General features: G+C 49.2%; 1 protein-coding gene and 1 long non-coding RNA gene across 3 annotated transcripts; one reads left to right on the forward strand and one right to left on the reverse strand.

The window, feature by feature from the left end:
* Window positions 1-1,657: 1,657 nt before the first annotated feature.
* On the reverse strand, window positions 1,658-12,876 carry SPATA2 (spermatogenesis associated 2). 2 transcript variants are annotated; one of them, XM_040459688.1, is made up of 3 exons: window positions 12,751-12,876; window positions 5,923-6,367; window positions 1,658-5,008 (listed from the first exon to the last, which is right to left on the reverse strand). In XM_040459688.1, the coding sequence occupies exons 2-3, from the start codon at window positions 6,256-6,258 to the stop codon at window positions 3,782-3,784; spliced, it is 1,563 nt and encodes a 520-aa protein (XP_040315622.1). In that variant the 5' UTR covers window positions 6,259-6,367; window positions 12,751-12,876; the 3' UTR covers window positions 1,658-3,781. The 2 variants fall into 2 exon arrangements, with proteins under 2 accessions (XP_040315622.1, XP_040315623.1); XM_040459689.1 differs by having other exon boundaries at window positions 5,923-6,428; window positions 12,751-12,870.
* Window positions 12,877-15,208: 2,332 nt separating this feature from the next.
* Window positions 15,209-18,375, forward strand: LOC121019892 (uncharacterized). Its single transcript, XR_005785803.1, has 2 exons — window positions 15,209-15,317; window positions 18,139-18,375. It is a non-coding gene; the product is annotated as an uncharacterized LOC121019892 (long non-coding RNA).
* Window positions 18,376-23,168: the final 4,793 nt, after the last annotated feature.

Consider the following 23,168-nt stretch of genomic DNA (forward strand, 5'->3'; position numbering starts at 1 on the left):
GCTTCTGTTACCAAGGGAGAAAGGGTGGGAGGAGACAGGGGTTCAACTCAAAGCGTCTGCCACAGCTCTTCTCTCTCTCTCTGAGACTGGTAATCGGGCGGGCGGGGTGCCACAGATCGGTGCTCGAAGCGGGCAGCAGGGCTACTGGGCAGCGGGCGGGCACGATGATGTTAAACATGCTTGTTGTTTACATACACAGATTAAGCAATCTGCTCTGAAGCCACCACTCTGCTCCGGGCGCAGCAGCAAGTGTCTGGCTTCCTCCGCTCTCCCAGGCTAGGTGCGCATCTCTAGGAAGCCGCTCTTCCTGGCGGTGCCATTTCCTGGGCTGCAGCTAAAACCCAACCCAGCTCTTGGGCCTCGGTCTGGCCCGAGGCCTGGATTATTTGTTCACCGGCGCACGAAATGGAGAAACCTGCTATTCTCTGACCGCTGAGGGGCCTTGTAGGGGCCGACCCGGCAGTGGTCACCGTCATGCAGAGACCCTGCTGCTACCAAAAGCCAGGATGTCCCAGGGTGCCTGGGTGGCTCAGTCAGCTAAGTGTCCAACTTCGTCTCAGGTCATGATCTCACGGTTCGTGGGTTCGAGCCCCACATCGGGCTCTGTGCTGACAGCTCAGAGCCTGGAACCTGCTTCGGATTCTGTGTCTCCCTCTCTCTCTGCCCCTCCCCCCCTCAAAAATAAACAAACATTAAAAAAAAAAATTTAAGCCAGGATGTCCCAAATCACAGCTGCTCTTCTACCACCCTCAAGATCTTTGCCATGTGTCTTGCAAACCCTCCTTTTGAAAAACACTTAAGTTGATTTTTAAAGTGATCTCTTGTCATTGCTGTAGATGGAAAAGCAGTACGGCCTGCTCCAGACAGAAGGTAACGGAACACCTAGCTAAGACTCTGCCTAAGGCTCCGAGCCTAACACCTGCTTCCTCTTTGGTAAAGACAAGCTAGCATTAAATGGACTTTCTCCTTAAGGCATTTAAACGGATTGAAAGAAAAACGTAATTACTTTTTTTCATAATGTCCTTCAATGTTATTTATTTATTTATTTATTTATTTAATTTTTTTTTTTTTAACATTTATTTATTTTTGGGACAGAGAGAGACAGAGCATGAATGGGGGAGGGGCAGAGAGAGAGGGAGACACAGAATTGGAAACAGGCTCCAGGCTCCGAGCCATCAGCCCAGAGCCTGACGCGGGGCTCGAACTCACGGACCGCGAGATCGTGACCTGGCTGAAGTCGGACGCTCAACCGACTGCGCCACCCAGGCGCCCCTCCTTCAATGTTATTTAATGCCTGTCAGTCACCACCAACAATCATTTCTCCTGGAGTATGTAGTCCCACTCCTAAGAAACATGGCTGAACTTGGCACACCTCAGTTTCCCCACCTTACAGGTGGGGATCGTAACACTACCTAGTTTACAGGATGACGGAGACTATTCTGTGGAATCACGCATGTGAAGAGTCAGCATGCAAAGCACCTGGCTCACAGAGTAAGCACTCGAAAGCGGGGCTCTCATCAAGTTACCAGTTTTGTGGGAGAGAAAATGAGAGTCCTGTCATCAGAGGATACAGCTTGAGCAAAACAAACAAACCATCCAAGCAGCCCAAGCTTCAAAAGCAGCAGGGAGGGAGGGACATAAAACTCCAAACACTTTGTTTAATAATGGAAGACACTTTATTATTTTTTTGAGTCATCTCTCAACATTTCAACTCTTGATAGAAATCAATCGCAAAACATCTGTCTTTTTAAATTAGCATGTATTTACCCATCTCAATCACAGCAACCTCATACAGTAAGGTACACGCCAAGGACACGGTCAGAGATCTCCTATTCCAGTCTATAAACACGGTATCTCCATGATGACATGTGTGCCGGACTTTCTCTCCCAGGACGAGGTGGACACTCCTGCTCCTGCCCACCAGTAGAAGCTACCTGGCCTCACAGTTGCTTAAAAGTTCCTGTAGTGCTGGAGCGATCTTGGGAACAGAAAACTAGAAAACTAGAGCTCTCAGGAGTAAAACAGGCATCGACACTTCTGAAACGTGGGAAGGAAGAACATCAAAGATGATGACCCCAGAATGGGCTGGTCTTAGTAATAAAGGTGTTGAAACTCAGCTGTATATACACATTGAGTATCTACATGTGCTCTACTAGATATATAAAAAAGAGCCACAGAAGATTTGGAAAACCTTAAAATCACTCCACTGCATTGGAAGAACATCAGCAAATTCACAGTGGCCTCAGGATTCAGCCAGAGCTAAATGTGTTCGAGAGCCGAACACCTCCTTTCTATCAGAAAACCCACTGCACGTAAATTCCTATATTCTGTACATCACAAACACGTATGGCTAAAATGTTAGTTCACAAGGAAGCGGTTTTTAGTTTCAAACTCTTGCCCCATTCCTGCTCTGCACCCCAAAAGCAACATCCAGGGGTCATTCACAGGAGGAGTTTAAGGGGCCTTCAGGTTTGGAAGCGCTTAGGCTCAGCTGAGCATCTCAGGAGACGTCCGTCTGATGGGCACACGCTGACTCGGGCCCACTTTTAGTGCAAAAAGATCACTGACGTGGCAGAGGAGTCCTGGAAACAGGTGAAGAAGGCTGAGATGGAGGGGCGGGGAGATCCCAAATGACGTTCCTTCTCAAAGGAGACTCAAGAAGTTCGGAGTGCAGGTTCACACGCGGCAAATGGCAAAGACCAGGCTGTAGGTCCGCAGGGTGAGGTTCCTGAAGGGTCACTAGGGTATCACAGTCCGCAGGTGCACAGAACTCCCGGCCCGCACTAGCCCCCTAAGTGTATGCTGGAGGTAGGTAAATAGAGATTTATTGGAGGGAAGACAGTGGCTCGCCACCAATTCTGGGACATCGTCTGTTCCTCCTCTGCCCCCACACTCTCTGCTCTACCCTTGGGCTGTGGTGTGTGTAGGATACAACACGGAAGGGGAGGAGACCCTCCCTTGGAAGACTAAAGAACCCAGGCCATTTGTATAAATAGCTACATGATCAATGTTTTAACCACTGTGAAACACACGGCAAGTTGAATATTTATTTAAAAATAAATCTCAAAAATATCTATTTACAGTACAGTAAGAGGGGCATGTGCAAACAACAGAAAGGGGGAGAAGTCCATCCTGCCGTGGACGGTCCACGCTTCAGTGCGTCGGAGCAAAGTGCACAAACGCCACGGGCTGAATTGAGCTGTGGTGGCAACAGGAGGCCGTTCGGTGAATACCGGACTCAGTCCACCTTTGAAACCCAGACGGGTGGAAGTCAGGGGCGGGGAGTCCAGGAGGGGATCCTTGTGTCCGGGAAGGGGGTGGCCAAGGGATGAGCCACTGGAAGAGGCCCGGTGTGGCAGGAGGGCTCATTTCACAAGCCAACAGGCCTCTAGCTCGGCGCTCCAGGTGGGCGTTTGGAGGGGACCTGGAGGGCCCTTCCCAGTCCAAGTTGGCTTTGCAGTGGGAGGGGTGGGTGTGGCAAGAGTCTCAGAGACAGAAATCTTCAAAAACAAACAATGGAATAGGGAGTGGAGAGATTAGCAAAAATGAATCTGAACGGAAGTGCCACCCTCTCCCTTGTCAGGTGACAAAGCAGCCATCAAAGGAAATATCTGGGTCGCCAGGTGAACGCACGTGGTGCGGGCGACCCCACGATCCCCTGACACCTACACGGTCAAATGCAGGCCTCTGCTTCCGAGATCAATACGTGAACACTTCTTCCCTGGGGGAACCCAGAAAGTCCGTGGTGTAGCCCTTGGAGCAGGGGGGTGCAAGGTCGAGTCTATCTGTACACGAGATGGGAGAGCTGGGTGGACTTGTAGTTCAGCTGGTTGTTGGGCATGAACTTGTGCAGCTCACTCTTTTTGCAGCAGGGGTCATAATGGTAGGCGCCGAGACAGGTGTCGCAGGAGACTTTTGAACACTGGGTGCAGGTGTTGGCGGCACCCGGGCGGTTACAGAAGCCACAGCGGGAGGTGGCTGTGGCCGAGGGCTTGGGTTTTGGGTGGAGGTGCGGCAGCCGGTCGAGGCCCTGAGTCTGGCCCGCGTACTTGTCCCGCAGAGACGACCCGTGGGCCAGGCTGTCGTGGGCAGAGGCCTTGCTGGGGAAGGCGCCGGGCCTGGGGGCCGGGGGACCGGCAAGCAGGCCGTCGCAGCGCTGGCAGAGGGAGGAGCTGCAGGACAGACCGCAGTTTTGGCACTTGGACAGGGCGGACTCTTTGGCGGGGGGCGAGCGCTTGTGGTAGGGGGCGTGGGCATCATTTCTGAGCAGCCACACGTCCGGCCGCAGGGCGTCCTGCCTCCGGGACGCGGCCCTCGGCTCCGAGTCCGTGTACAGATCCACGTCATCCTGAGCGGAGAAGTACGTGCCACGCAGCGGGCCCAGACCGTTGTTCGGCGAGGGGGGCGGCAGGTCATCCGGGCTTCCGTGGGCGGAGCTGGACATGGCCAGGAGCGAGGGGGACGGGCGGATGATCTCGTCCTTGAGGCCATCGCCCAGGTCTGCGGCCACCGGCTCCTTCCGCAGGCTCAGCGAGGCCTTCAGGGGCGGCTTCCGGCTCTCCCAGTAGCTGTCATAGGCGTCCACCGACCTCGAGGGCTTGGTCACCCGTGGCTTGTAGTAGTCCTTGGCCGCCCGCTCGCTGGCTGACTTCTGCAGCGCCACGCGGGCCATGGAGGCCGTCAGGTGCTCCCGGCCCTCAGCCCGGCGCCGCAGGGCCTCCGAGCAGCCCCGCACGTCCTCCGCGCTGCTCTTGCGCTCGCTCACCACGTCTAGCTCGGAGTAGCCCTTGTCCTTGACTTGTGAGTGGATTTCCAGCATCTGCTCACACTCCACCTTGGCCAGAAAGAGCTCAAAGGAGACCATCTTCACCTGGAGGGTCTCCACAAGCTCTTTGAGTTTGTACGCAGTCCCTAACTCGGGCACGTAGCCCATGTAATGCAGAATGGCTCGGATGTCCTCTTCCAGCAACGACGACTTGACATAATAAACGAAGGGGCCCGTGTAGGTCTAGGAGAAGGAAGGGGACAGAAAAAGGCGGGATTTGCTCTCTGAGGCACACGTGGTCTGAGCACACCCAAGTGTGGGGGGGGGGGGGGGAGGGGGGGGGAAGGTCACCCCCCCCCCCCCCCCCCCCCCCCCCCCCCCAGCAGACCAGAGCCAGGCGGGCCCCCCGCGCGGCGCAAGGGGAGCTGCACGGCACCGCCTTGAGCGGGAGGACACAAAGCCACGAGCTCCCCATACGAGCTTCCGCGGCTCTGCACCATTTGAGGAAACAGGGCAAACGTGGTGAAGAGAGGGGATCAGAGCCGAGGCGGAAGGCCCAATGAGCAGGAAGAATACTCCTTTCTGGATTTCTGCGGACTTCTGAAGAACAAAAGCCTGGCTTTGTGGAAACTCTCCTGAGCCATCGCTGCCTTCGGAACGATTCAGAATTCTCTCGCTCTCTTAAATCCATCCTCCACTCTCCTGTCTCTTCCCACTTAGTCCGAACCGCCTCTCAGGGGACCCCGGCGTCTGCAGCAGCCTCCTAACTGGTCTCCTTCCTTCCCATAGAACAGAATGCTTTCCAAATGTAAACCCGATCCGGGCCTGCCTTGCCTCCCAGCCTACTTAGGGCAAATTCAAGCCCTTTGCCCTGGGCTTGGAGGTCCTGCGTAACCAGGGTGCTGCCTGCCTTTCCAACTTCACAGCTTCAGACGGGAGTTGCCAGGGGCAGGGACTCAGTAAAGAGAGGACACTGGACAGACACGCAAGGTGGGGAACAGAAGGGGGTACTTCTAGTTGTTGGACCAAAGGCGGTGGGCAAGATACCGGACGGGTCTGCAGGCAGAGGAGGGATGTACCTGGCACAAGCCCTCTCAGGTCGGACTGGGAGGGGCAAGAAGGGAGACCGGTATGCACGGCCCTTCCCCAGACCTTACCTTGATGCTTCTGAATTCCTTCTTCCACGGGTAGAGGAAGAGGTTGACACCGACCGTTTCCAGCACACTGAAGGCGCAGGCCAAAGCCCGCAGGCTGGAGGAGCTCAGCGAGCGCAGGGAGCTCTCCACCACCTCATAGAACTGGATCAGCCGGAATCGATAAAAGGGATCCACCTTGTGCAGGCTGAGCAGGGTCGAGGCTGCGACCCGCAGGTACTCATCGTTGCCAGGCCGCTGCTTGCTGGGGGTGGCATCCACTTTGCCCTCGTGGAACTGCACGTACTTCCGAAATAAATCATCCTTGTATTTTGTATCCATTGAACTGGGCTTCCCCATCCGATCCAGGGACGGGGGGGCTACCTTATCTCCTCCATGGCTTCTGGGTTCGAGGCAGTGACATCGCTAAAAGCACTGACATGTTGCCCACCTGGACTAGGGGCATGCTCTGGAAGGGGAAGAACAAGAAGCACATCATTCCTCGAACGGGTCCACGTACCAGCTCGTGGCTGCCGAGGCAAAAACGAAAGTCAGAACTGGCCTGAGCTACAACTGGGCACCACCAGCCCCGGGCCCCTCTCTGCGCATCCATGCAACACATTTAACTGAACACGTACTATGTTGCAAAGTTGTGGTAGAAACAAGACAGGTAGGTCCTTGACTTTGCTGAACTCATAAATGAAGAATGTGATTAGGAGCACCCAACATGGTTTTGTAGGGAGGAGGAGAAAGTTTAAAAAATCCCCCCCACCCCCTGGAACCAGAGCATATTATGCTAAGTGAAATAAGTCAGAGAAAGACAAATATCCTATGATTTCACTCATATGTGGAATTTAAGAACCAAAACAGATGAACATAGGGGAAGGGAAGGAAAAATAAAAACAGGGAGGCAAACCATAAGAGACTCTTCAATACAGAGAACAAACTGACGGTTGCTGGAGGGGAGGTGGGTGGGGGGGATGGGCTAAATGGGGGATGGGCATTAAGGAGGGCGCTTGTTGGGACGAGCACTGGGTGTCATATGTAAGTGAGGAATCACTAACTGGGTTCTACTCCTACACTGTATGTTAACTAACTTGAATTTAAATAAATAAATAGATATCTCCCTACCCCCACCCCAGGCAATGAAGGTTAGACTTGAAGGATGAGGAGTTTGCCAGGCCAAGAGGTGGGAGGGGAATGTAACATCAGAGGCGTCCCTAGGGAGGAAGGCCCTGAGCTAATGCTGCCAGGCACTCATGCACACTAATGCCCTTCATCTTCTTAAACCACCCTAGGAGACACAGGCACTACTACTCTGATCCCCGTTTTACAGGTGCAAAAGCCAAGACAGAGAAATGTAAAGAACGTGCCCAAAGTTACAGAACCACCAAGAGGCAGGGCTGAGACGAGAGCCCTGGCAGCTGGGCTCCGAGGTCGACGCCCTTACCCACCACTCCCTGCTTTCCTGAGGCAGGAAGGAGCTTGGCGAACACAAAGAAGGCCAGGATGGCTGAAGCGGCCAGGGGGAGGGAAGGGAGTGACCAGAGATGAAGCCGCAGGCACCAGCAGGGCAGGATCCTGTGCCTCGAGGCTCAGAGAGCAGAGCGTGTGAAGAACTGTGTATTTTATTCCAAGAGGCATGTGAAGCCCCAGAAGAGCTCAAAGCAAGGCAGGGAGGGCCGGGATCACATCTGCAACTTTAAAGAAAGACCACACTGGCTGGTGCCCCCTGGAGGATCTCTGACAGCCTGATACCTTAGGAAAGGTTTACAGTTCTCCAATACCTATAGCTTATTCCCCTATACTTAGGAGAGGTTTACAGTTCCAATGGACAGGACAGAACATTCTGAGTTGGGGCACACCAAATTTGTACTTTTTTTTTAAATTTATTTATTTTAAGAGAGAGAAAATGAGTGCACATGTGCACGCCGCCCGCGGGGGGGGGGGGGTGGCGGTGGTTAGAGAATCCCAAGCATGTTCTGACTCGAAGCTCGAATTCGTGAACCGTAAGCTCATGACCTGAGCCAAAATCAAGTTAACTGACTCAACTGCTGGGCCACTCAGGCGCCCGAATCTGAACACTTGCTGTCTGCGGGGCCACTGGTTAGAACACACACAGAGTAACCAGCATGGTCGGTGCCACAATGCTGGGAGCAAACCTGCATTCATCCAGGGTACTGCCGGGGCCACAGGAGGCAGCACAGCACAGATCTGATCTATGAACAGATCCAGAAGCCTGACTGCCTAAGTGTGAATCCTCGATCTGCTTCTCTGGGCCAGTCAGATAAATTGCTCAGCCTCTCTGGGCTTGTTTTCTCATCTGACAGTGGGGGTTGATCATAGTACCTAGAGTTCAGAGTCGGTGTAAGGATGATGATCAGTATATAAAGGTCTTCACAGAGGGCTGGCTCAAAATACGCCCTTGAAAAACACGAACAGCTATTCCTGGTATCTGAAGGTGCTATACCCCTGCCAAAATGCCAGGCGTTTTCTTTTATTTTTTTCTTGAGAGAGAGACAGAGCAAAAGCAGGGGAGGGGCAGAGAGAAGGAGACACAGAATCTGAAGCAGGCTCCAGGTTCTGAGCTGTCAACACAGGACCCGACACAGGGCTCGAACTCGTGAACAGTGAGATCATGACCTGAGCCAAAGTTGGACGCCTAACCGACTGAGCCACCCAGGCACCCCTAAAATGCCAAGCATTTTCAAGAAGGTAAGGTGAGCGTGGGCAAGTAGCTCCAGCCAGGTGGGGGATGTGCATTTTCACAGTCACCCATCCTGACCACAAGCTCCACGGGTGCAAGGACCCTGACTGAATTACTCAGTAAGGTAACTAAGCACAGAACCAGAGGCGGGCAGGGTACGTGCTTCAGAAACACCTGCTAGCTAAGTGGAGGAGGCTCCTGCTGGCTGTGGAGACCACATGGGACTGAGAAGGAAGCTACAGTGAGGAGGGACAGGCCCAGCAGTCCTTCAGACCTGAGTTCAGCTCAGGAAGTGCTAAGGGCCCACAAACCTGGCAACGATCGTGAGGTCAATAAAATCATCCACTCTCAATGAGCCACTCACCTGGCTTCTTCACAGTTTTGGGGAGGCTCCAAGGATCTTAACCAGGAAGTGAGGGGTGAGATGTGCAGGAGAACTGGGGACAGAGAGGCCACTTTCTCCCAACCACTGCCCTCCCAAGGGAGCCCCGTGCTTCAAGAACACACACACCCAAGGAGCACAGGAGGCACATGAAAATCCATTAGGATAAAATTCTACCTCCTGACCAAGGCCAAAGGCTTCTCACGGTCTACCCCTGCTCATCTCTCATAGCTGTCCTCCCCTTCCAAGTTCCACCCACACAAACCTTTCTGTTGTTCCTCAAACACACAAAGCTCACTTCTGTCTCAGGGCCTTTGCCCGCGTTGTTCCTTCTGCATGTTCTTCCTCTGATTCTCCCCGTAGCTGGCTCACATTCGTTTTTTGGGCCTTAGCTCCAATGTCACCCCTCAGAGGCCTCGCTGACAACCCCAGCTCAGTGACTCCCACTTCCCTAGTCCCTCATTACCCCATTATCCTGGGGTAATCACCAGCTGAAAGTGTCGTTATTCATTTACTAACTTCCCCTCTTTGTACCCCCACCGTAACCCAGCATGCTTCACAAAGGCAAGGACCACATCTGTTTCATTCACCACTGTGCCTGGAACACAGCTTCGCACACAGTAGGTGTTTGATAAAGCAGGAGAAATGAAAGAGGCATTCGTGATGCCATGCCTTCAGTTTCTCATTGAGCTCTCCCAAGATTCCAGGGAGGTCAGCTCCATGACAGGACATGCTGTTAAGTAGCCAGAACTACTGGACCCAAGATTCCAAGCCTGACCTTTTGAGGCACCGTGTTCCTCCCATACCTCCAGGCTCCTGGGCGGGCTCAACAAGCATTTATGCAGCACCTATCTCGTGCCAGGCCCTCGGATGGGTGCAGTGGGGGGATAATCGGGGGGGGGGCGGGCGCCCGGGAGCTGCAGTTGGGAAGCCACAGCCCTGCCCTCAATCCTACTTACAAGAGGTCACTATCAATGTACGTATCGCAAGCCGAGAGAAGACATCACTGTCCTTACCAATAAAAACCGGTATGTATTTCCTATTTTGTATCTACAAGAGAAACTTCCATCCTGCCTCTGGTCCCAGGGACTATTTTTTTGGTACATCTGAGAAAAATGTAAACAAAGGGACATGAAGCCTCCTAAATGCGGCTGTGATTTTTCTCTGACGAAGTCAGCGCTGAGCCTACAGAGGCTGATTTTTTTTTTTTTTTTTTTACAAAGTCAGCCACTCTCAAGCTCAGTGTCTGCTGCTCTGTAATCACATCACAGTCCACACCCGTGTTTGTTGCTGGCACACGATAAACAAGGAAAAGGGATCCAAATAGCCCAATCGGTGTTGGTGTTCCAAATCCTCAAGTCAAGGATGGGAAACCCATCTATGATGAATCTTGAGTCAACCTAGGTAGGTGAGGAAAAAGGTGAAAGAAAATGAACGCTAAGAGGTAATTAAAGAAAAGGAGACGGGAATGAATCATCACTGAGGTCCTACTACTCACTCAGCACTGAGTCTTCTGCTTTACCTGCATCATCCCATTTAATCCTCATACCAAAGTTCAGCCATGAAACAACCAGCCCAACAGAGCTCCCAAGGGTCCGAGCTGGAATTTGAACTTGGGTTGGCAGGCCCTGAGGCCTGGGTTTTTTCCCCGTTTCCCCCACTCATTTATTGCTACAATCTACCATTCACTAAGGGATCAGTACATGAGGGCCCTCTGCTAAGTGCTCAATGAAAATCAGTGAAAGCCACAGGACAGCCCCAAGGTTAAAGAGGAAACTGAGGCTCAGCGAGGCCAAATCACTTGTCCTGAATCACAGGGAAGGAAGAAGGAGGATCTGAGGTCCGCACCAAGGTCCGATGCCCAAACCCTGACTCAAGCTCTATGCTGCTTCTGGGCTGCACCTGCCGGACAGCTCTACTTGAAAGGGCTAGGCTAAGTTAGAACATCCCATGGCAGGGCAAGCAGACTTGAGTTCTAAAAATTGCTATAGTAGCAAAATTCCCATCTTCCCACACCGAAGGGGGCTGGAAGAGCTGCAAATCTCTTTAAGATGTAAGCTCAAGGGCCAAGGGAAGAGGCTGGCCAGAGACCGGCCAGTGGTAAAGCAGCTGACATCATCCCTCCTGAATACATTTTCTGAGAATACAGGCTGCATTGTAGCTGGTCATAGCTGGTGTCTTTTCTGAGCATAGAGCCAGCAATTTATTCCCAGCACTCTGCAAGAACAACAAAAAAACACGCTCTCTGCAAAAACAGCGTGGTTACAGGAGACTAGACAGCGCAATGACAGAAGCCGTTAATTTCTCCAAGCAACCCAAGGATTGGAGCGCCATGACGTGCCAGTCTGGTGCCCCCCCCCCCCCCCCCAAATGGCACTGTGAACATCCCTAACAGCGTCAGGCGGGTGCCCAGAGCCAAGAGGCCTGGTCAGCACTCCCTGCACCCACAATCTGGACTCCCTTGGAAAAGCAACTCAATGAAGAGAGAAGATGTTACATATACGCTCAGGGAGGTGGTGGTTTTTTCATGACGATGATAATTTTTTTAATGGTTTTTTTTTTTTTTTTTTTTAAATAATAATGTCAAAGGAAAGCTGTATCTGTTTCAAACCCCACTGAAAGGAACTGAAATGATTTGGGGTAGCAAAGCATCAGCTTGGCTTTACCTTAGCTGGCCCATTCAAGCAGAAACATCCCCCAAGCAGCATCTGAAGGAGCCCCCTCCCTGCACAGACATAGGCTATTTAGGACGCATCATTGCCCCAGTCCACAGGTTTACAGATCTCTGGTCTAGCTTCAGCCAGCTCAGAGTTCCCTCGGCCTCCTAACAGCAGCAAGAGGAGAGCAAGCCATTCAACCTCTTCCACCTCCGTACCCCACTCTTTTGCACTCATTCCAAACCCGAGGTTCCTGAGACACATCCAAGGCACCTTGCACTGCCTGTGAAACACCAGAGGGCCCCCATACCCCAATCAGATTCCAGAGAGATTCAGAGAGAGGTCTTGCAAACCTCTGAAAATAACACCAGCTATAACCTGCTGAAAACGGGCTTCCCTACTGGCAGCTGCCTCTCAGAGAGGCTCTGAAGGAAGCAGTTTCCACTCCCTGCTGGGGACAGGAGCTGGCGGCTGCTATTCCCAAGCTGGTAATTCCTACAGTCTCTGAGGGCCGTATCAGTTGTAAAAAAAAACACCCCAGTCCCAAACTCAGGCCCCATCTGGCTTTGTGAATGAATTCACTGCAGCTATCACTTATTGGACGCCAACTGTATGCCAGAGACCTTGCTTCACAAGCATTATCTCATTTCATCCCCACTACGGCCCTAGCAGGCAGGTTCACTCCCATTTAAGTAATTAGGCAAATGAGGCTCAGAAAATGAAATGACTTGGCCAAGGTCACACAATAAGTACAAACCCAGACCGGCTGACAGACACTGGGCTGGGGACCACTGCGCGGTAACTGCCTCGCGGTGGGGTCGGGTGGCCTCCTACTTGGTTAGTCGCCGAAGAGGGGGTGTTCCTCCTGAGCTGCCCTGAGCCACCCATGGCCGGTCCCAGGAATCTGCGAGGCAGTCTCCGGGGGAGTGGGGATCCTGAGGACAAGCTGGGCCCTCGGGACGCAGAAAAGGCGGGCCCGCCTGCCGCCCCCGCCGGCCGCGAGGGGACCCCGCTCTCGGGTTGGCCGAGCCCCGCCGAATCGGGCGCCCCCCTCTGCCCTGGGAAGCGCCGGAGGCCGTTTCCGCTCGCGGCCGCCCCGCACTCACCCGGCACTGCCGCCAAGGACGCCCCGGCCGAGGGTATCCAGAAGGAGCCGCGGCCGCCGCCGGAGCCGGGCCCCGCTGGGCTCTCGCCGCTCCGGCCGGCTGCAAGGGGCCGAAGCCAGTACCCCGACACCAGCGGCGACCCGGAAACACTAGGCCAGGAAGTGACGCCTCTCGGAGGCGGGTGCAAAGGGAGGCTGGGCCGCGGCTGCGCGTCGTACCGGAGCGAGGCCGATGGCCGCGGGCGACGGAGGGAGAAACGGGAGGTAGAAGAACGAGCGGAGGAGTCGCGGAATCCGGCTCTGGGGCTTGCAGGGCCGCCGCCTCGGCTCGGACTAGCCCCGGAAACAAACGAGCCGGACGTGACGCACGCCAGCCCCGGGATGGTGGCTGGCCGGGTTGTCATGGGAACCGGTGTGGAGCCGGGCGGTGGAGGCTAGGAGCTGCGAGCGCGGACTGAGTGATCCCCGGCCTCCGCCTCCCGGACTCGTCCCTTGTCCAGATGATCTGCGAGCAGCTCTCCCGACTGAGCCTGAGCAGGAGCTAACAGCTGGAGTCCTCACCCCATTTTACAGACACAAATACCGAGGCTTAAAGAGAGCAAGTGAGGTGCCAGGATCCCGCGAGATGGAATCCGGCCTTGAGAGGACTGTCTTTAAGAACGGGGCTCCCAGCTTTGCCTTTGCCACTTACTAGGGGCGTGACCTTGGGCAAGTTACCTCGCCTATACGAGCCTCAGCTTTTTCACTTGACTTTCATATTGCCTCCTTGCTTTGCGACTTTTCACCAAACACCTTAGTACCAGCATGGCCTACACTGGCTTCAATCATGGTGTGGCTTGGACTTGTCTATACTCCCACCAAACATATTGACCGTGAGCTCACCGAGGACTCAGTTTTTGTGGTTCACCATTCCACTGAATCCTTAGTGATTGTCTAACACGTATCCAAGACTTTGTCAGACATATTTGCGATTGGACCATGATTCTGCCTCTCAAAGTTAACCCCAGACATTTATTGAAGTCTCGGAGCCCACTCCATGCCCTGTTCTCTTCCTCCATCATCCTCTTCTACCCTTCTGGCCTCTGTGCCTCTATATGCTGTTCCCTCAGTGTAAATGTTTTTCCCCCCTCACCTCTTTCCTTCCCAAGATAGATAAGTAGATAGATAGATAGATAGATAGATAGATAGATAGATAGATAGAATCACTTTAAACCTGACACCCCCACAAAACCTGGAGCTCCTTACTCATCTGTGTTTCCCCTGAGCTCTGCACGTGTCTGATCTGGATGTGCCCAACAGATGTTCCTTGATTGCAGGATTCTCTCTCTCAGTCTTAGTGTCGCCAGCTAAAGCCACTGGGTCTTGTCTCAGAGGAGCCAATGACAAAATACACAGGGAAACATTTGGAGAACCAGCAACCCGCTATTCAAACAGCAGTGATGACTATATCTGTTGCTATCTGAACACCACTCAAGGTCTTTGTGTACTTCAACCTTTATCAGCTCAGCTTTAGGCTCCTCTCTTAATTGTCTGCAAAGTGATAGTGAGAAAAACTGTCCCACAGAACTCTCTGCCTTTGCAACAACTCAAAACTTTCCTTTGGAAACTGTTACAAGACTGCACAATGGTGGCTAAGAAGTCCCTTACAGCTCTGTGGTTCTGGGGCAGCCAAAAGGGAAACAGATTTTTAAGGAGGCTTTACTAGTAGGAAACCCTGGTCATTGAGATGCAGTGACATTTTATATCAGAAAGGACCCAAAGTCTCCCCAAGGGAGTCATGTTTCTCATCTTTTAGACAGGGTTGAAGGCCTGAGATTTCTCTGCTTGGTGATGTGGAATGATAGAAGCATCCTTTTCAGATTTCATTACATAACGATTAGCAGATTATATAATAGACATGTGACAATGATTAGGCACCTCTACTTCCTCAGAGCCAACAACACGAAAAATCTACCTACTTCTTTCTATTTTTTACTTTTTTATCGCAAAAAAATAATGCATGAATTTCAATGATACAGAAGTGTTTAGAACAGAAAAGTAAAGCAACCCTATGACCCAGCAATTTGATTTATTGGAATCTACCAGAGAAGCAAGCAGAAGTACACAGACCTGTTGCATCCTTGTTTGTATTGCAAAAGCAAAAACCAAAAACATGCTAAATGCCCATCAATAGGGAAATGAAGTATCCATCCTAATGAATACTATGTATCGCTTAAAAAAGATCATGTAGGGGCGCCTGGGTGGCGCAGTCGGTTAAGCGTCCGACTTCAGCCAGGTCACGATCTCGCGGTCTGTGAGTTCGAGCCCCGCGTCAGGCTCTGGGCTGATGGCTCAGAGCCTGGAGCCTGTTTCCGATTCTGTGTCTCCCTCTCTCTCTGCCCCTCCCCCGTTCATGCTCTGTCTCTCTCTGTCCCAAAAATAAATAAAAAACGTTGAAAAAAAAATAAAAAAAAAAAAAAGATCATGTAAACCTACCTTACTCTGCAGTACATTTTGTGTAATGAAAAACGAAAGACATCCCCCGAAATGGAATACAAGACATCAACCAATATTATATATGTTCTAAAGGTATGTGTATATGTATAAAGTCAACAGGAGACAATGATGCAACTATCGATCATTTGTTTTTTAAATCATTCTACAAATACATATTACATGATTTTTATTAATATCTCCCCCCCCAAAAAAAGTAAGCTCCATGAGGACATAACTATACCTGTTTTTCTCACAATTATATCAACACTATCCCCCATACATATACTACCCCACACAAAATAGGAGGTTCAACAGTATTCGTGTGTTTGTTTTTTAAGCAAGGCTCCACATCCAAAGTGGGGCTCGAACTCATGACTCTGAGCTCAAGAGTCCCAGGCTCTACTGACTGAGCCAGCCAGGCGTCCCAACAGTATTTGTTTCTGATGGAAATTTTCATTGAATGCCGGGTTTGATGTTAAGATTTCAGGGGCATGACTATGAACAAGATGGACACAGCCCCTGCCTCAAGGAATGTATAGTCTCCTTACCAGAAACAGAATATTAATAAGACTAGGTTCCTATTGTCCAAATCTGGGACAATCTGAACATCAAAATAAGTAATGATACTGATGAATTATAATACTTCGGAGGGAGGGGAAGAAACCATGATCCCGTACTAATACTAAACATAAAAACACGAAATGCTGTGTTTGTCAGAGGAACATGCCCCAGGGCTACATGTGGCCCTGGGTGCCAGGTCTGACCCCTGCACTAAGGGTGGATGAGAAGCAACAAGTTAGTTCATCTAGTTAGAGAGATGAATGCACGAGGCAAGCCGAGAATGCGTTGATAGAAGGGCAGCCCAGTCTCTGAGGACCTCAAATGTCAGGCCAAGAGTCTGGGTTTGCCCCAGTGAGCACCAGGGAACCACTGAAAGTCTGTGAGCAGGAAGGATGGTGGTTACAGCCCTTGCTCTCCAGACCAGGTGTTTGGTGCTTGGTAGACAAGAAATCAGCACGTAAGGCCCCTAGAAACATGGCGCAATGGAATAGAAATTACTCTGCGGCCAGTGGACCTGGGTTCAAGTCCCTGGTACTGCATTTAGTAGCCCCATGAGTTGGACAAGCCACTCAGTCTCTCTTAGCCCCTCTACAAGCCTGGACTCTAGAACCAGAATGCCTAGATTGGACTTTGCTGCTTCCTTGAGAAAGATAAATATAAATATATACAAATATATATAAATATAATATATATATTAATATAAAACAAACACAGCAAAATAGGAACATCCAGGAATGTGGGTGAAGGAAGGGTATATACCAAGGTTCATTGTATTACTCTTGCACCTTTCCTCCAAGTTAAAATTAAAAAAAAAAAAAAAGAAAAGGTTGAGAAAAGCAAGTATCAAAATAAACTGAAGAACATACTCTCAGTTGGCCATATCACAAAAATGTGAACCGAGATTAATTTTTTCAAAATGTTTATTTATTTTGAGAGAGAGAGAGAGAAAGCACACACGCTCATGTGCAAGCAGTCGAGGGGCAGAAAGAGGGAGAGAGAGAATCCCAAGCAGGCTCCACGCTGTCGGCACAGAGCCGGATGCGGGGCTTGATCTCACCAACCCAACTATGAGATCATGACCTAAGATGAAATCGAGAGTCAGCAACCCAACCGACTGAGCCACCCAGGCACCCAGCTATGTTACTTTAAATGTAATTATGCTGGAGTGCAAATAGGCAAGTGCAAATATCATCTGAAAAGACATGTTTCTTTTTCTCTTACTTAGAAGTATATAACTTAAAATTTTTGATAATAGGAGATAATTCTCATTAAATGTTAATATTTGCTAGCCTTTGTAGTAAATTCTTTACATGCATTAAGTTTTTTGTCTTTTAATTTTTATTTTGAGTTATAATTGCACAGATCTTAACAAGTTATATATAATTCACTGAGTTTTGACAAATGCACTCACCATTTCTTTTAAAATATAGAACATTTCCAGGGCGCCTGGGAGGCTCCGTCAGTTAAGCAGCCGACTTTGGCTCAGGTCATGATCTCACAGTTCGTGAACTCCAGCCCCACGGCAGGCTCTGTGATGACCATTCGGAGTCTGGAGGCTACTTTGGATTCTGTGTCTCCCTCTCTCTCTCTGCTCCTCCCCTGCTCGCACTCTGTCTCTTGCAAAAATAAACATAAAAAAAACCAATAATAATTGAAAATAAATTAATTAATTAATAAAATAAAATAAAATATAAAACATTTCCAAAACCCCAGAAAGTTCCTTCACGTCCTTCCCAGTTAAGTCCACACGCAGAGACAATCACTGTTCTTATTTCTTTCACCATGATTAGTTTAATCTGGAATGTCATGTAAGTATAATCATTGGGGTCTGGCTACTCTCAGCATCTGTTTGGGGGACTCATCCACATTATAAGTATAACATGTTAATAGTTTGTTCCATTTTCTTACTGAGTGGTATTCTATTGTATGAAGATGCCACAACTTATTTACCCATTCACATGTTGATTTACTTTTGGGGTATTTCCAGGTTAGATCTATTTGAACATTCTCTTACAAGCTACTATGAGCATTCTCATACAAATCAAATCTTTTTTTTTAATTTTTTAAAATGTTTATTTATTTATGAGACAGAGAGAGACACAGCATGAGCAGGGAAGGGGCAGAGAGAGAGGGAGACACAGAATCCGAAGCAGGCTCCAGGCTCTGAGCTGTCAGCACAGAGCCTGATGCGGGACTCGAACTCATGAACTGTGAGATCATGACCTGAGCCGAAGTTGGACGCTTAACCAACTGAGCCACCCAGCCGCCCCTCTCGTACAAATCTTTTAATGGACATATGTTTATATATCTTTTGGGTAAAAATTTGTGAATTTTACTTAAATTTTTTCTTCAGGGAAAATTGGAGTCACAGAGTGACCATAAATGGTGTTGGAACAACTGGATAGCCATCAAGAAAAGCTAATGTTGGATCCACCTGTCACACCACATACAAAAATTAATTTGAGACAGATCATAGATCTAAATATAAAGGCTAAACCCACAAAACTTCTAAATGAACATGTTGGAGACTATCTTTGGGCAGATAAGGATTTTTTTTTAGGACACAAAGCCTTAACAATAAAAGCGGGGGGGGGGGGGGGGAAACCCTAAGCAAAATAAAAATTTTCTGCTCATCAAAAGACAATTAAATTTGCTTCAAAATAATGCAGGTGGTGGGTGAAGGGAGGAACTGAGGAGGGTATAGAACAAATAAAACTTCATAAGTTGATAATTAATAAAGCTGGGCAATAGGTACATGTAAATTTATCATTCCATTCAATTTACTTTTATATATGTTTAAAATTCTCCATAATAAGTTTTACAAAGCGACATATATGTAAAAAAGACGCAGTTAAGAATATAAATAGGCAAGCCACAGACTGAGAAAAAATATTTGCAATACATATATCTGGTAAAGGATTTGTATCTGGAATTTACAAGGTGTCCAAAAATTTGGTAGGGTTCTAAGAGTTAGGCCTTAAATAGCTTTAAAGTATGTAAAGCTCAAAATTGCTTGTGTGCCACATGTGTGGGTAGGTCTATAGCAGCACTGCCCACAGAACTTTCTGTGGTGATGGAGATGTTCCATATCTGCTGTATCCAATACATAGCCACTAGCTATAGGTGGCTATTGAGCTCTAGAAATATGACTTGTGAGACAGAGGAAATGAATCTTTAGTTTTGTTTTTAATTTATTTAAATTAAAAAAATTTTTTTGATGTTTGTTTTTGAGAGAGAGAGAAACAGAACACAAGCAGGGGAGGGACAGAGAGAGAGGGAGACACAGGATCTGAAGCAGGCTCCAGGCTCTGAGCTGTCAGCACAGAGCCCGATGCAGGACTCAAACCCATGAACCATGAGATCGTGACCTGAGCCAAAGTTGGACACTTAACCCACTGAGTCACCCAGGAGCCCCTAATTTATTTACATTTAAATAAACATAATATTGGATGGTTCAGGTCTATGGGATAAAGTCCTGAAAATAGAAGACATAAATCAAAGGGTACATGCTCTTATAACTTAGATAATTATAGGGAAATGGCCCACAAAGGAGATTATATTGTCCATCACTGCATAACAAATGACCACAAACTTAGTGGCTTAAACAACACATGTAGATTATCTCACAGTTTCTGTGGGTGAGGAGCATGGGCATGGCATGACTCGTTCACCCCAAGCTACAGAAGACAGATCTCCTTCAGATTTCCTTAGGATCATTATTTAGCTGAATAACTTTTTAAAGGATCTGCCCCCACCCACCTACCTCACTGCCCATTAGAGACCCCATATTTCTTCCCTGAACCTTGCAGAAGGCCTGGCACACAAGAGACCCTCAGGGACTCTTTGTTGCCTGGATGAATGAGTCTACGTTGGTGGCAAAAATCGAGCCTGCCAAGGAGCACCTGAGTGGCTCAAGTGGGTTAAATATCTGACTCTTGATTTTGGCTCAGGTCATGATCTCACAGTTTGTGAGTCTGAGCCCCGCATCGGGCCCTGAACTAACAGTGCAGAGCCTGCTTGGGATTCCCTCTGTGTGTGTGTCTCTCTCTCTCTTAAAATAAATGAATAAAAAAAAAACTTAAAAAAAAAATCAAGTCTGTGAAGTCTTTGAGTCTGGGAGTCTTTGACACCCCCACTCCAGGCTCACAGAAGATCTTAGATGATGTGGGCAGCCTGAGAGAGGCTGACAAGGGCTCCAGGGAGGAAGAGACTGTTGTGGGAAATGGTTTCCTTGAGGACATTAAGAAGGGAAGGTTCGTTGATTTAACACACATTATTAGGTTGATTGTGGTTTGAAAAACAGCGAGTACGAGTGTGGAGGTGAGAACTGGCAACGCATTTGCAAGCTGAGAAGGGATAGGGAAGAAATTCTCACTGGGGATGCTTAGGAAAAACAGGAAGTGATGTAGCACATTCAAGCTAGTCTCAGCACTGATGGGGGGAGGGGAGGATAGTGTAGGCTAGCGGTTCTCAAAGCATGGCCCCTAGTCCAGCAGCAGCAGGCCTCACCTGGAAAACTGTTGTAAATCCTTGGCCCTACCTCCACTGGCCTGCTGCATCCGGAACGCTCAAGGTTGGCTTCAGCAATTGGTGGTTTAAGGAGCCTTCCAGGTGACTGATACTCTTAAGTGCACAGGTCCCGAAGCCAGACTGCATGTGTTCAAATCCTGAGTACCATTTTCCATCTGTGTTAAAAGGTAATTTCATTTCTTTCTGCTTCAATTTGCATAGCTGTAAAATGGGGATAGTGGAACCTAAGTCATAGGCTGCAATGAGGATTTATGTAAAATGCCTAGAATGATAAGCACAAAAAAAGTTCACTATTAATATTTCAATCCTGTCCTTTTGTCTCTGTGACCACGTGTATAAGCTCGTGGTAAGTTCATCTCAAGAGCCCAAACTGGAGGCGGTCAGGTCTGGGGCTCCCCTGCCAGGGTCTGGCGGCAGCTACAAGGCTAACAGAGAGTCTTGTAAATACCTACAGCACGTCTCTGCCTCTGCCAAGGCAACCCCATCCCTGGAGGGGAGACAAGGCATATTTGGCTGGAAAGAGATCAGATGCATGGATGCCTGCCATAGGAACAGGAAAAAGAAACAGTAAAGTGTAAACATGGTCCCCCTTGGGCTGCTGCATATACGTGCCAAGTTATTTATTGGTGAAAAGATGCTCACGTGGATCGCTAAAAATAATCCTCTTGCATTCAATTAACCTGGTTAACAAACAGGATTTATTTGTCCTGTGTAGTCTACAGACTGTGAGGCCTCTGTGGCCTTTCAGAGTGGAAGTGTAATTGATCAATGATTATCCTGGTTAAGAAAACCTGGTTAGAATTGTTAGGGAGCCTGCCTTTTAACAAGATGTATCTTTTGGTAAATGGGCTGGCCATAAGAGCCAATTTGGTGCAGTAGAAAGTGGAGAAAGTTGGAATTCAAAACATCTGGGCTGCAGGTCTGCCGCCTTCTTGTGAGATTCAGGTCTCAACTACCTCAGGAAGCCTCAGCTTCCCTGTCTACACAGAGCAGGAGTTGGGCCCCATCACCAGGGCCAGGAAGTGTGTGTACACAACACTGAAAAACGGTGACTTCCTGAGGGAGCCGAGCCTCCCATTTCTGCTTTCACTGGGCCAGTTCAGGGTGGCCGTGGCCTGTCTTCAACGCCTCTTGTCATCACTACTTTCCCTTCTTAGCGTCAGCATGAATTAATGATTCTGTCTTGTTTCCACTGTACTTTTAAGGTGCTCTTAGAAATAAGGCAGATTTTTTTTTGGAATGTAAGCTGGTGCAGCCACTCTGGAAAACAGTATGGAGTTTCTTCAAAAAACTAAAAATAGAACTACCCTATGACCCAGCAATTGCACTACTAGGCATTTATCCAAGGGATACAGGTGTGCTGTTTCGAAGGGACACATGCACCCCCATGTTTATAGCAGCTCTATTGACAATAGCCAAAGTATGGATAAAGCCCAAATGTCCATCGATGGATGAATGGATAAAGAAGATGTGGTATATATATACAATGGAGTATTACTCAGCAACCCAAAAGAATGAAATCTTGCCATTTGCAACTATGTGGATGGAACTAGAGGGTGTTATGCTAAGTGAAATTAGTCAGAGAAAGACAAACATCATATGACTTCACTCATATGAGGACTTTAAGAGAGGAAACAGATGAACATAAGGGAAGGGAAACAAAAATAATCTAAAAACAGGGAGGGGGACAAAACAGAAGAAACTCATAAATAAGGAGAACAAACACAGGGTTACTGGAGGGGTTGTGGGAGGGGGGATGGTCTAAATGGGTAAGAGGCACTAAGGAATCTACTCCTGAAATCATTGTTGCACTGTATACTAACTAATTTGGAAGGCAGCTATGCTCACCACTATACCACCAATGCTATACTAATTTGGATGTAAATTTAAAAAATAAATAAATAAAATAAAAAAATAATGGGGCGCCTGGGTGGCGCAGTCGGTTAAGCGTCCGACTTCAGCCAGGTCATGATCTCGCGGTCCATGAGTTCGAGCCCCGCGTCAGGCTCTGGCCTGATGGCTCGGAGCCTGGAGCCTGTTTCTGATTCTGTGTCTCCCTCTCTCTCTGCCCCTCCCCCGTTCATGCTCTGTCTCTCTCTGTCCCAAAAATAAATAAACGTTGAAAAAAAAAATTAAAAAAAAATAAAAATAAACTGTCAACACTGGTAAAAATTAAAAAAAAAAAAAGAAATCGGGCAGATTTTGGGGCACCTGGGTGGCTCAGTGGGATTTCGGCTCAGGTCATCATCTCACGGTTCTTGAGAACGAACCCTGTGTTGGGCTCTGTGCAGGCAGTGTGGAGCCTGCTTAGGGTTCTTCTCTCTCCCTCTCTCTCTGCCCCTCCCTCACATGCACTCTCTCTCTCCCCTTTTCTCTCAAAATAAATACATAAACTTAAAAAAAATTTTTTCTGTTTGTAGCTCAGGAGTGGTCTCCCTTTAAAATTTGTTTGCCTAAAAAATAAAAGTAAGTAAAATTTGCCTAAGTTTAAAGAAAAGGCAACTCGATTTGGGGTAAAATATTAAGTAATAGTGATGACAGTCACGATTTAAATCGAGGAAACACCTGCAGTGACACAAGGCCTGTTCCAATTCTTCCGGGCTCTGGATGGGACTTCCACATTTTCCAGATTTCCCTCCTCTCACCCTCCCTCCCAGCCTCCGGTCCGAGGGCCAGGAGGAGTGGCCCATCCTCTGGCCCCTCCCCAGCCTCGCGCCCTTCCCATAAGCCACGCCCCAAGTGCCCCGGACCGCACAGCGTTTCACCCCGTCCCTCCCACCGTGGGCCGCGAGCCCCGCCCCCAGCGCGCGCCAGCCTACTACCTCCGCCCCGCCCCCTCGGGCTCCTCCTTGT

This window comes from Herpailurus yagouaroundi, unplaced genomic scaffold, assembly GCF_014898765.1.
Source record: "Herpailurus yagouaroundi ecotype Mexico unplaced genomic scaffold, PumYag 246, whole genome shotgun sequence".
Taxonomy (NCBI): Eukaryota; Metazoa; Chordata; class Mammalia; order Carnivora; family Felidae; genus Herpailurus; species Herpailurus yagouaroundi.

Bases quoted from the DNA above. Each gene is read 5' to 3' on its own strand.
- SPATA2 (XM_040459688.1), bottom strand. From the start codon at position 6,258: ATGGGGAAGCCCAGTTCAATGGATACAAAATACAAGGATGATTTATTT. The intron at 5,009-5,922 runs GTAAGGTCTGGG...TCCTTCTCCTAG, and splicing joins AGGAATTCAGAAGCATCAAG to ACCTACACGGGCCCCTTCGT.